Source organism: Pungitius pungitius, chromosome 11, assembly GCF_949316345.1.
Source record: "Pungitius pungitius chromosome 11, fPunPun2.1, whole genome shotgun sequence".
Classification (NCBI taxonomy): domain Eukaryota; kingdom Metazoa; phylum Chordata; class Actinopteri; order Perciformes; family Gasterosteidae; genus Pungitius; species Pungitius pungitius.
The window spans coordinates 19,131,316-19,143,348 of NC_084910.1; the positions used below are offsets into that span (position 1 = coordinate 19,131,316).

General features: G+C 45.8%; 2 protein-coding genes across 4 annotated transcripts; one reads left to right on the top strand and one right to left on the bottom strand.

The window, feature by feature from the left end:
- Nucleotides 1–44: 44 nt before the first annotated feature.
- On the top strand, nt 45–2,878 carry polr3glb (RNA polymerase III subunit GL b). Of its 3 annotated transcripts, none has more exons than XM_062565324.1 (9): nt 45–167; nt 1,102–1,291; nt 1,367–1,496; nt 1,587–1,655; nt 1,737–1,787; nt 1,872–1,966; nt 2,077–2,211; nt 2,519–2,604; nt 2,645–2,878. In XM_062565324.1, coding segments are annotated over exons 2-9 (687 nt in total). In that variant the 5' UTR covers nt 45–167; nt 1,102–1,171; the 3' UTR covers nt 2,646–2,878. The 3 variants fall into 3 exon arrangements, with proteins under 3 accessions (XP_062421308.1, XP_062421307.1, XP_037308796.1); XM_062565323.1 differs by having other exon boundaries at nt 46–167; nt 2,637–2,878; XM_037452899.2 differs by having other exon boundaries at nt 46–167; nt 2,519–2,878.
- A 664-nt stretch (nt 2,879–3,542) lies between these two features.
- On the bottom strand, nt 3,543–11,916 carry bnipl (BCL2 interacting protein like). Its single transcript, XM_037452898.2, has 10 exons — nt 10,257–11,916; nt 8,652–8,732; nt 7,706–7,773; nt 7,316–7,570; nt 6,861–7,049; nt 6,646–6,748; nt 6,324–6,455; nt 6,070–6,156; nt 5,885–5,983; nt 3,543–4,121 (listed from the first exon to the last, which is right to left on the bottom strand). The coding sequence occupies exons 1-10, from the start codon at nt 10,283–10,285 to the stop codon at nt 4,097–4,099; spliced, it is 1,068 nt and encodes a 355-aa protein (XP_037308795.2). The 5' UTR covers nt 10,286–11,916; the 3' UTR covers nt 3,543–4,096.
- Nucleotides 11,917–12,033: the final 117 nt, after the last annotated feature.

Consider the following 12,033-nt stretch of genomic DNA (forward strand, 5'->3'; position numbering starts at 1 on the left):
GTAGCACACTCCGGACAGCAGGTGGCGCTAGAAGCAGCAAACAAAGCAAAGGCAGAAGAAGAAGACGAGGAAAAGAAGTGCAAATGGCGCGGTACTGAATGTAAACAAACATGTCGGTCTGTGTGCAGAATGAAGAGTCCGAAGAGAAGAAGAAGCTTTAATTTCCGGTATATAAAATAGTGTTTGCAGGAAGATGCTAACTTAGCTAAGAGCTAACGCTAGCCAAACAAGTTAACTACCGCTAGCTTAATCCAAACAGTGTAACGTTCGTCCGAGTTAGCCTTTGTTAGCTTGTGTTAGCCCGAGGTAGCAGGGCTCTCTTCGGGTGGTAAAATACCGATACTTCCGGTTGTCTGCGATGCTGAGGCTGGATTCGAATGGTCAAAAATGACCTCCTAACGTCTATTCCTAAACAACTTTCCTTGACCTGTGTGTAAAGATGGTTAGGATAGTTGATGAGGAGTTAGGAAAAGACAAGGCGGTGTTTAGGAATCGACTCCACATCCACTTTAAGCTGCGTAGTTGTGATGGAGGAGACGCATGTTGGTGACGTCAGTCCGCAGCGGCTACGATGAAGCATCTGAGATGCCTTCATTACATTCCATCACATGTCATTTAGCTGATGCATTTATCCAAAGCGACTTACAATAAGTGCATTTCAACCATAGTGATACAAAACCAGAAGAACAAGAAAGTGCAATTTCCTCAAATAAGCCAATTTACAACTTGTTATAGATTTAGAGCCATTATAAGTAGAATTTAAGTGCTACAATTAGTTTAGTGTTTTAAGGCCTTCACTATTTAAATATTTCTGCCACATGGAATTGTGGGACAGAATTGGTGCAGTGGTTCCTAAAGGAGCTCCGTAAGGAAGCATTGAAGCTCCTTTCCTAAGCATTAGAGAAGTCAAACAGCTCTCATCATGGCGCCACTTCACTACCTTTCACTCAGTGAGGAACCTTTGACAACTCGAGACCCTCTTGTGGTCCATTTCCTCAATGACTTATTCGTACTAGTGTACCTACGTCACCCCTGTGTGTTTAGTTTAAATGAACCAAATCAAATCTTCTTCTAAATAAAGTTGAATCATTTCTTCATCAGGATCCAGTTTCCTCTCCAGGCAGCTGCTGGTCCTTCTGGTCCACTCTGACCGTTCCTAATCCCGGGGGAGATGGCGGGGCGAGGGGGCGGTCGGGGTCGGAGGATGATGAGCTTCAGTGTGGAGGCTGTCGGCATCAACAGAGGAGAAAGTTTACCTCCATCGATACAACAACCTACACCTCTGTTCCCAGTGAGAGAGACACACACACTAACCACCACAGACACGTGTTAACAAGATGTGACTCATCCATATGTGTGTGTTCAGGTGATGGAGCAGAAGCCCCTCCCCCTGACAGGTGGAGAGGAGGCGGAGTATCTGTTGGCTCTCAAACAGGAGTTCAGAGGAGCCATGAAGACTCTGCCCTTCTTCATCCAGCCAGCAGCTGCTAAGAAAGGTCAGACACACACACACACACAGCAGCTGTGCAAACAACACAACGGTGCTTTTATTGTGACGGTCTTCATCGTGTTTGTTTCCTGTCCAGATGTGGAGCGATACTCCGACAAATATCACAGCGGAGAACAGACGGACGGACCCACGGACTGGAGTCCAGGTCAATAATCAGTAACCATGACGCATCATTTTGTTCATGCTTTTAATATTTCATGTTGTGTTAAATATTTTTTTGTTTCAGAATGGAAAAGATTCCCAAAAGAGCTCAGAGTGAAGAAACCTTGTCGAGACGGTAAGTACACAAAGTACTCAGAGTACACAAAGTACACGCAGTAGCTTGTGCTGAGGGCTCTGTGCCCTGCTCTCTGTCTCTCAGGCGTCTCTGCAGTCACTTGCTCCGACAAACCTCAGTTGGGCCAGAACAAGAAGAAGAAGAAGAAAGACAAAGAGGAAGTGTTGCTCAAACTGGAGGTGAGACACGTGGACACCTGCTGACCTCGTCCTCCAATCAGAGAGCAGAGCTCAGCAATCAGCCAGTCCCATCTCTCTCTCTGCTATCTGACACCGACGTGTGTGTTTAGACCCTGCAGAAGAAGGAGGAGCACAGCTCTGAGGAGGAGGAGGAGGAAGAGGAGGGAGAGGAGAAGAAGAAGAAGAAGCAGGAAGAAGAGGAGGCCGACGGGGAGGAGGAGTACGACGAGGAGGAGTTTGAGGAGGTGAGTCATCTCATTATTACACATCATATTTAGATTTAGATAGATAGACATACAGACATGCACGTGCACAGGTACTTTGTCACAAAAACATTCATAAAGTTTGGTTCTTTTATGACTTTATTATGGGTCAACAGAAAGTGATTTGCGATTTGTTCCAATCACATCCGAGGAAAATCTGACTTGTAGAAATAACACAGAACATTTGAAATGAGCGTGACATAGGGGTAAGTACAGTGGGGTGGAATATGTATCAAATGAAATAAAGACAGTATGATTTAATGAGGTGTCGTGGTGCGTCTGCCTGCAGGAGACGGATTACATCATGTCCTACTTCGATAACGGGGAGGAGTTTGGAGGAGACAGTGAGGACGACATGGACGAGGCTGTTTACTGACACACACACACACACACACACACACACACACACACACACACACACACACACACTAGATTTTATCAGCAGCATTCTTTCATTTTTTTTATCAGCCTCAAGTTTTATAGTTGAAACAAACATTACATTTTTATAAATGGATGTGAGTGAGTGAGTGAATGTTTAGTGAGTGACTGAGTGAACCTTCAGCTGAAACAAATCATCTCGAGCCAGGTTTGAAATGTTTCTGAGTTATATACTAACATTGAGTTAGTAAAATAAACACGTGTTTATTTATGTTGTGACACCTGTCTCTCTGTATGTCCACCCGTGTCTCTCCCTGTGGCTCCAGCTGTCTCTCTGTCTGTCTTCAGGGTGGAGTCCTCTAAGTGTCCCTTACTCAGTGAGACCAATCTGTTTCTCTGTATTTTCCTGTTGGTGTACAGTGAAGTCCAGAAATAGTCCCACATGTCTCTGTCTCACGTCAGCTTCCAGCCTGCAGGGTCAAATCACGCCTCTTCATTTATTTTGGAAACCTACTTCCTGTTGTGAGAACCTACGTTCTGACTCTGGTCTGGTCTTTATCTGCCCTCCTGTGATTGGCTGGTGATGTGTTCACTGTCACTGGTAAAAACGGCACTGGACAATAAACATGTCTCAAATGTAAGCTGCTTACGTTAGCACGACTAGCTAACTAGCTACAATAGTGATGGGAGGGACTAAATTGAGCAGCGGGCCTATCCAGTGAGCCATGTGTGGAAATCCACCCCTTCTCTGTCTCTGATTGGCTACACCCTGCTAACGTTAGCTATGATGCTAACCGAAGATACCGATGAGTCTGAAGCTAGGCTACAACACTGCAACTGTGTCATTTCAATCAGTGTCGGTTTTATACAGATGTTTTAATGAATCCCTGAACAATCTGGAAGCCTTTGAAGAGTTTTCAGTCTATTGTTTCTTTGAACGGTTGAGTTATTTTTAATCTTCTATAACAGAATACAAACGTCTCATTTTAGGATATTATAACTGTCAATTATTTCAGTGTCAAAATAGAAATGAAATAAACTTAAAACCACTTTACATTCGCCGAGTTGAAGAAATATTTTATTAAAATACAGTTTTTTGCTTGTGAACCATTTTAATACGCCAATACTTGGAAACATCAAAATCACTCAGTTCTAATTCAAAAAGGTTTGATCGATGCTTTTCTTACAGTTGTGCATTAATGCAGGTAACAGGCAGCCGGCTCTTTAAACTATAATAAAGTCTACCAACACAAACTGCGGACTCACATTGATCGCATGATTGAGGATCAATAGTCCTCAATCAGCTTCACAGGTAAAAACACACCTGAGTTTGACATTTTAACTTACCCTCCCCTGATTTAAAGACAGTATAAATAAACCCAGAGTCTTTGTATTTGTTCTAAACAGACCAAAGGTTATCGGGGGGTGAGAGGACCCAAGCGACCTTTGACCTTTTAGTAACCGTCCAGTCCGTCAACCTCTGTGATCGTCATCTTCTCAACTTCTTATCAAACCTAAAAGAAAAGCAGGTTCAAGAGTAGAGTCAGTTGAACTAAAGCAGAACGACAGTAGTGTAACAGTAGAGTGACAGTAGACAGTGTTTCTGTTTCCTACCATTATATCAGGGGGGGATGCCCCCATCCCCTAGTCCCTGAAAAAGTTTGGAATTAAAAATCCCAAGCATCCATCCATGTGCACCAGGAGACACTACTACTACTACTGCTACCACTACTACCACTACTACAACAACTACCACCACTACTACCACTACCATTACAACCATTATCACTACTACCACTACTACTACTGCTACCACTACTACAACTACTACCACAACTACCACCACTATTACCACTACCATTACAACCATTATCACTACTACCACTACTACAACTACTACCACAACTACCCCTACCCCTACCACTACTACTACCACTACCATCACTACTACTACTATCACTATACTACTACCACTACCACTACTATTACTACTAATACCACTACCACTACTACCCCTACCACTACCCTCACTACTACTACTATCACTATACTACTACCACTACTATTACTACTAATACCGCTACCAATACTACCACTACCACTATTACTACTAATATGACTGCTACCACTATTACCACTACTACGGTGCCCTTTGAGATTCGTGGGTAGAAGTAAGAGACAGTGGACGACTCTGTGGTCTGTGGAGAGATGTTTGCTGTTTGCTCCGTTTATTCAACACCTTTTGAGTTTACACGTTCCATCAAAGACGCCCTTTGTTTGTCAGGAGTTCCTTCATTTTGAACACAACAGTTTGACAGTAGAGTGACAGTAGAATGAGAGTAGAGTGACAGCAGAGTGACAGTAGAATGAGAGTAGAGTGACAGTAGAGTGACAGTAGAGTGACAGTAGAGTGAGAGTAGAGTGACAGTAGAGTGACAGTAGAATGAGAGTAGAGTGACAGTAGAGTGAGAGTAGAGTGACAGTAGAGTGACAGTAGAATGAGAGTAGAGTGACAGTAGAGTGAGAGTAGAATGAGAGTAGAGACAGTAGAATGAGAGTAGAGTGACAGTAGAGTGACAGTAGAATGAGAGTAGAGGGACAGTAGAGTGAGAGTAGAATGAGAGTAGAGACAGTAGAATGAGAGTAGAGTGACAGTAGAGTGAGAGTAGAATGAGAGTAGAGTAACGGTAGAGTGACAGTAGAGTGACAGTAGAATGAGAGTAGAGTGACAGTAGAATTAGAGTAGAGTGACAGTAGAGTGACAGTAGAATGAGAGTAGAGTGACAGTAGAGTGACAGTAGAGTGAGAGTAGAATGAGAGTAGAGTGACAGTAGAATGAGAGTAGAGTGACAGTAGAGTGACAGTAGAGTGAGAGTAGAATGAGAGTAGAGTGACAGTAGAGTGACAGTAGAATGAGAGTAGAGTGACAGTAGAATGAGAGTAGAGTGACAGTAGAATGACAGTAGAGTGACAGTAGAGTGACAGTAGAGTGACAGTAGAATGAGAGTAGAGTGACAGTAGAATGAGAGTAGAGTGACAGTAGAGTGACAGTAGAGTGAGAGTAGAATGAGAGTAAAGTGACAGTAGAGTGACAGTAGAATGAGAGAAGAGTGACAGTAGAATGAGAGTAGAGTGACAGTAGAATGAGAGTAGAGTGACAGTAGAATGCGAGTAGAGTGACAGTAGAGTGACAGTAGAATGAGAGTAGAGTGACAGTAGAGTGAGAGTAGAGTGACAGTAGAGTGACGGTAGAGTGACAGTAGAGTAATGGTCTTACTGGAGTATGACATCTGGGATCTGCATACTTTCTGTTGGAATTAACCGAGATAATTCTTGTAGACTGCTGATGAACCGGATCTTAGTGCTGAACTTCTCACTGTGGACAAAGACAGACAGGTAATGAGAGAGGGACAAAGAGACAGACTGGTTGACATGGATGATATTGATTATGGTGTTACAGACCTAATGAAGGGTTTGATCACAGTGAGCAGTGCTTTGATGTACCAGGCAGGATGGACCACCAGCAGCCCTTTCAGGTCCTTCTTCAGCCTGGACATACAGACAGACAGGCAGGCAGTCAGCAGGCAGACAGGCAGACAGACACAGACAGGGAGACGTACTTAAATAAAACCTTTGTTGTCATGGAAACCTATTTCCCCTGGCATTCAAAGCTTAGTTAAATAGAGACTGAAGACCACTGTGCTGTCCAGGTGTACCTCCTGTCAATGGAGGCGTAGCACTGATGGAGCCACTTCATGGAGGGCAGCTTGTTTCTGGGAACCATCGCACACAGGCAGACCAACAGGTAGTTCTCCGACACCATCAGGTCCAAGGTCCCCACAATGTACCTACAACGATACACACATTGCTATGGTAACGACACAAGGCAGTGAGAACATAAAGGCCTCGTTTAGACCAGCAGCTGCTCACATTCACCTGATCACCTGACATAAACCACACGAGCCGTCGGTTCAACGTGGCGTTGTTTACTCTTTTTTTCTTTACACACACATGGTCATGGGAAATCAGTAGATTCACCTGAACAGGTTGTCCATGACGTACTCGTAGTTCTCCACCGTGTTCTCCGGCAGGTAGCAGGCGGTGAACAGGACCACAGCGTTCATGTCGTCTCCATAGTAACCTGAGAGCCAACGAGACACAAGGGAGTCACAGTTGGTCAGACTAAGTCCTTCACAGTAACGACTGTGGACAGATTGTGACATCGGGTGTATTTCAGGTGTGTAACCTCTGACCTCCGTGCGACAGGACCTGCAGGTACGGCTCCAGGACGCTCATGTTGACGTGGAATTCGTGTCCTGAGACGGAAAACCTCCGCCAGCGGCAGCCAGTGGTGTCCGTCTGGTCCAGATCCATCAGGTCCTCGGACTGCTCCAATGGGCTCCTGAACACGGACCCTGCAGCCGCCATCCGGGGGAGGTCATCTGTTCAGAAGGGGGAGGGCTTAGAGGTCAGAGTTCAATGAGAGGTCAGAGCTGACAAAGCGGTCAGAGAGAGGTTAGTGAGAGGTCGAAGGTCATGTAGATGTTAGTGAGAGGTTAGAGATGTCAGTGCTCTCACTGGGCTGATGTCAGGGGGGTCGTTGAGAGGTCAAGTTCACCGAGAGGTCAGATGGATGTCAAAGTCCAAGTCGGTGAAAGGTCAACAAGTGAGAGGTTGGAGGTTGTCTGTATCTACTCTACCGTCTCACCCTCCCACTCCAGCTCATTGTTGAAGTCGGGCAGCGTCCCCGTCTCGCTGCCCGAGGGCGTCTCCAGGGCCTCCAGGTTGAAGTCGAAGGACGGCGTCTCCTCCGGCGTTGCCGACAGCGCGGCGGCCGAGAACCCGTCGCTGCTCGGGTCGTGAGAGTCTTTGCGGCTCAGAGTGAGGCTGAGCGATGGGGCCACCAGACGCTTCTTAGCCGCACCCCCAATGGTTCCTAATAGGTCGAGGCTGGTGGGCGGGGCTACGGTCAGTGGAGGGGGCGGGGCAGGAGGAGGGAAGAATGAGAAGAGCTATCTGACTTTTGAATAATACCTTTCCTCCTTCCCGTTAATTCCTGGTGATTTGGTTGAAATCTAGAAACGTGCTCTACAGTCACCTGGTTGCTGCTCGTCTCCTGATGGGCTCTCTGCCTCCTCCGGACTCCCACAATCCTCTGGGAGAGGCCTGAACCCAAGACGCGCGTTGGTTTTAAAAAGGTTTATTTTACACACAAACATCAGTTTCCTGATCCGTCGTCATTTTGTGAAAACTGTGGCTTTTGTGAACTACTCACTCTGCCTGTGACCAATCCGATCACAGTATTCACCCCAACGAATCAATCAAGCCCGTTTAACTAATTTAGTTTACTATAAAGTTGAGTCTTTGCATTCCAGGCGGGATGATATTGTCTTCACGGTGCAGAAGATTCTCTTCCATCAACCTTGATCCACTCACTTCTACAATTTAAGTCTAACTGCTGCAGCACGAGTATTAACAAGAACTAAGAAATGGGATCATATCACTGCTGTACTAACTTCTCTGATGGAGGTTCTACCTGAACGTGGTTCTACCTGATGGAGGTTCTACCTGATGTCCCTGCAGTGGTTCCGCTGTACACTCTCAATTCTTTTTAGGGAGAAGTTCCTGTGCTCATGTGGGGTTTCAGAAGGTGTCACATGTGTACACACTGTAAAGCCCTCCGCAAATCCATTTACAAAATAAAATGAATGACTCTGTTTACATTTATTTTTCATAATTGATTGTCGAGTCCAAAGCTGAAACAGAAAAGGGGAAAATAAAGCTTTCCTTTTCTTTATTTTTCTGAATTGAAGCACTTAATTTAAACATGCACAATTTTTTTTACATGTTTTCATTCTCTTGAAATAGCCTTATATTATATATATATAGGGCTAAAATATTATTTATATTTACCACTACTACTAATAATCTCTGATAAGAAGCATAAACGGTGGAGAAACTGTTTTAACCTTCCAGCTCCAGAAGGTGAGATAAGAAGTCTAATAAGTCATGGAAGTGATGTTAGTTCGAGGTGGAGGTCCGACCTGGGGAAGCCGTCGTCCTGCCACTCCTCCCTCAGCTCCATGTCCTGGATGTTGGGGGGGGCCGGGGCCCCTACAGGAGCCCTGGAGGGACAAAACCAACATCATCGCACACCTCCTGGTCTGTGGGCTGCATGACTTTATCCGGTGTGTTGACTCAAAGCCGCGTCAGCTCAGGTGTTTGCTCCGAGGTTAAATGAAAAGGTTACGGTCCCAATGCAAGAAAGTATTAAAAAACATATAAAAGTAGTACATTTGATAGTGTCGAATATTGCAGAAAGTTTAAAATGTGTTTTTATAAACACACACACACACACACACAGTCTGAAACCAGACTCTAATCTCATTTTGGTCATTTTAAGCTTCTTCCTGGTGTTGCTGATCACCTGTGCCCAGGTGCCCAGGTAACGCTCTTCGGATCGGATGTGACTGAACAAACCTGCCGCTCAGGTTCAGATTGTTCACGGAGACACACCTGAGCAGGTGAGGAGTGGCGGAGCTGTAAGGTTCCTGTGTTTGTTGTTACTGAAGCAGAGGGCAGTTTAATCTGACACACACCCGCCCTCTAGGTAACCAGGTGTGTGTGCTGAGGTCACAGGTAAAGGAGAGCAGATGTCCAGCAGAGAGAGAAAGAGGTCCTTGTGTGTGGGGGAGTGTGAGGGGGGGGGGGGGGTCCTAGTAGCATTAGAGGGGTTCTTGAGGAGGTTTTACGACTGTTGGATGTGTTTTGGAGAAGCTCAGGTATGTTCTAGGGGTCTAAAGTATGCCACTCCAGAAGTGCTTGAAGAGGTTCCACAGTTCCTTTCTGAATCCCGGGGGTTCTTTGGGAGAACTTCTTGAAGATCTTCAAGAGGTGCTCTTTAAAGAGATCTGATGGTCCATGAAAGAGTTCTTGAAGGGGTTCTCAATAAGGGCAGGTCCTTATCGCTGTCCCACTGTAGGTGGGAGGTATTTAGAGGGTTCTTACGTGGTTCTTATTTTGTTCTTCAGGGGGACCATTTTGTCAGAAGGTGTTGAGTCAATGAGTCAGGTTAGCATTGAGCTAACGTTGGTATCTATTGATAGGCTACTTTCATTAACTAAGTAGCTGGAGCAGATCAGATGGATTAGAGATGGACATGAAAAGGGGAGCCTCTGCTCCTGGAGGAGGAGATGCTGCTGCTGGGAGCTGAGCCCTCCTCCTCTTTCAGGTGGTCTGTTCCTGGTTCTGTCTACTGCTGGTTCCTCTTGTTTGAATGAACTTCATTAGACAAAGGCTGATCCAGATGTTTATGTTTCAAATGAATCAGATCAATAAAATGTGTTCAGCTTCACACTGAACACCTGCTCAGGTCGTCATGGAAACGGCAGCTTCCTGGCAGGTCTGGGCCAGAAGAGGCTAATGCAGGACCAGAAGACACCTGAGCTGAACAGCACATAGGAAGTCAACTGACACCACTTCCTGCTGCACGAAAACGATGGCAAACAGTAAACGCAGCACAGCGGCACGTTCACTGACAGTCTGGAGAAACAAGCGCAGCCTCCAAAAATACAATAAAAAAACACAACTACATCCAAACTTCCTCTTTCACACAGACACACACAAAGACACACACCCATACACCGTACCTGTCCGTGTGAGCGCTGGGGGAGTTCATGATGTCACAGTGATGTCACGGCGTGTTCTGACCAGCATGTGTGAGCGTCTGGATGTCTTTGTGTGTCTTCCTCTCTCTCTCCCAGACTCAATGTGTCTCCACCCCCCTAACAGGTTTGGCTGCATTACACAGCAGAGCCGGCGTCTGATTGGTCGACATTCACCTTCTCCGTGCCGACAGGTGAGGGAGGAGGTCAGCTTCACTTCAACTTCCTTTATGTCAACCAATTGGCATCTGAGGCTGTTTATAGCACAAGAAGGGTGTCCCCAGGGTCCTACTGTCTGTCCCCCACCTGTCTCCTGGCGTCTCTTCTACCCAGAAGAGTTGGACAATCTGTGCAACTTCTGTAGGAAATGGCTTGGTGCCAGTAGTAGTGATGATGACTCCAGCTAAAGCCAACACCAGTAGAAAACTAGTCTAAGAGATTCAATTCAATCCATTTTATTTTGTATAGCCAATTATAAATTAGTTCATTCAGTTCATGTGACAGAGATGATTCAAATATTGGGAGTAGTAAGCCAAGTGTACGCCATCAGCCGCCTCCACCCAAAGTAGAATCATGTGATCATGGCAACAAGTGACAGCGGCCCCCTGCGAGGTGTAAGCCCGACAACCTCCATCAGACAGAACTTTCATCAGATAGAACCTCCATAAGATGGAACCACCATCAGATAGAACCTCCATCAGTGACAACCACCATCAGGTAGAACCTCCATCAGATAGAACCTCCATCAGTGAGAACCACCATCGGGTAGAACCTCCATCAGATAGAACCTCCATTAGATAGAACTACCATCAGATAGAACCTCCATCAGTGAGAACCACCATCAGATAGAACCTCCATCAGGGAGAACCACCATCAGATAGAACCTCCATCAGGTAGAACCTCCATCAGAGAAGCTAATACAGGAGTGATATGATCCCATTTCTTAGTTCTTGTTAATCCTCGTGCTGCAGCATTCTGAAGGGAGCATAAACAGGGTAAATAAAATCGGTCCAAGCACAGAACCGTGTGGGACTCCTCGACATTGGAGGTCATGGAGGATTCCTTGTTCCTCGTGCAAAGGGTGACCTTGATAAAGTGAAGCAGAATTCAGCCAGAGAGCTTTTAGTACAGGCCTCGTGGGGCCTTCACACGAGGAACAGACGCGTTGACACTGGAGGTGATTGAGCGACCTTCTTGAAATATCTCAACTTTAGCGATGGCTGCGTTTGGGCTTTTGACTCTGAAGACAAAACGGCATTGAGATGATGAAGAGTGTCATTTTTATACTGAGGGAGATGGCGCCATCATCCGCCTCCACCCAAAGTAGAATCATGTGACCATGGCAAAAAGTGACAGCGGCTTACCAGATGTTCTCTGCATCAGGAGACAGTCAGTGAGACAGTATGAGAGACAGGAGACAGTATGAGAGACAGGAGACAGTGTGTGAGACAGTGGACTGCAGCATGTGGTCTTCAACACGTAACGGGAAAATCTTGTAAATAAATGCTACTTGTCTTCAGCGTCGAAGCCGTTCATACAGGAAGTGATGTCATGACGGGTCTTTGTGATGTCATAGATCCTATAAGACGTTAATCTAACTGATGTCGCTCCTTCATCAATGAGGAAGACAGCGGTGAAGTCATCCAGCAGCCGGAGCAGGTCCAGGTTGTCCCATGCGTTGCTATGGTGATTTAGACAAACCGAAACGCCGGATCTACGTCCTCTCACCCTGAAAAGGATCAAAGTAACTCAGTGAGCTGCG

Excerpts from the sequence above, each read along its gene's own strand:
- polr3glb (XM_062565324.1), top strand. The coding sequence starts at position 1,172 with ATGGCGGGGCGAGGGGGCGGTCGGGGTCGGAGGATGATGAGCTTCAGT. Across the intron at positions 1,788-1,871 it reads GAAGAAACCTTGTCGAGACG|GCGTCTCTGCAGTCACTTGC; the intron begins GTAAGTACACAA and ends TCTGTCTCTCAG. Across the intron at positions 2,212-2,518 it reads ACGAGGAGGAGTTTGAGGAG|GAGACGGATTACATCATGTC; the intron begins GTGAGTCATCTC and ends GTCTGCCTGCAG.
- bnipl (XM_037452898.2), bottom strand. The coding sequence starts at position 10,285 with ATGAACTCCCCCAGCGCTCACACGGACAG. Across the intron at positions 7,571-7,705 it reads AGGAGACGAGCAGCAACCAG|CCCCGCCCACCAGCCTCGAC; the intron begins GTGACTGTAGAG and ends CACTGACCGTAG. Across the intron at positions 6,749-6,860 it reads GCAGGTCCTGTCGCACGGAG|GTTACTATGGAGACGACATG; the intron begins GTCAGAGGTTAC and ends GTTGGCTCTCAG.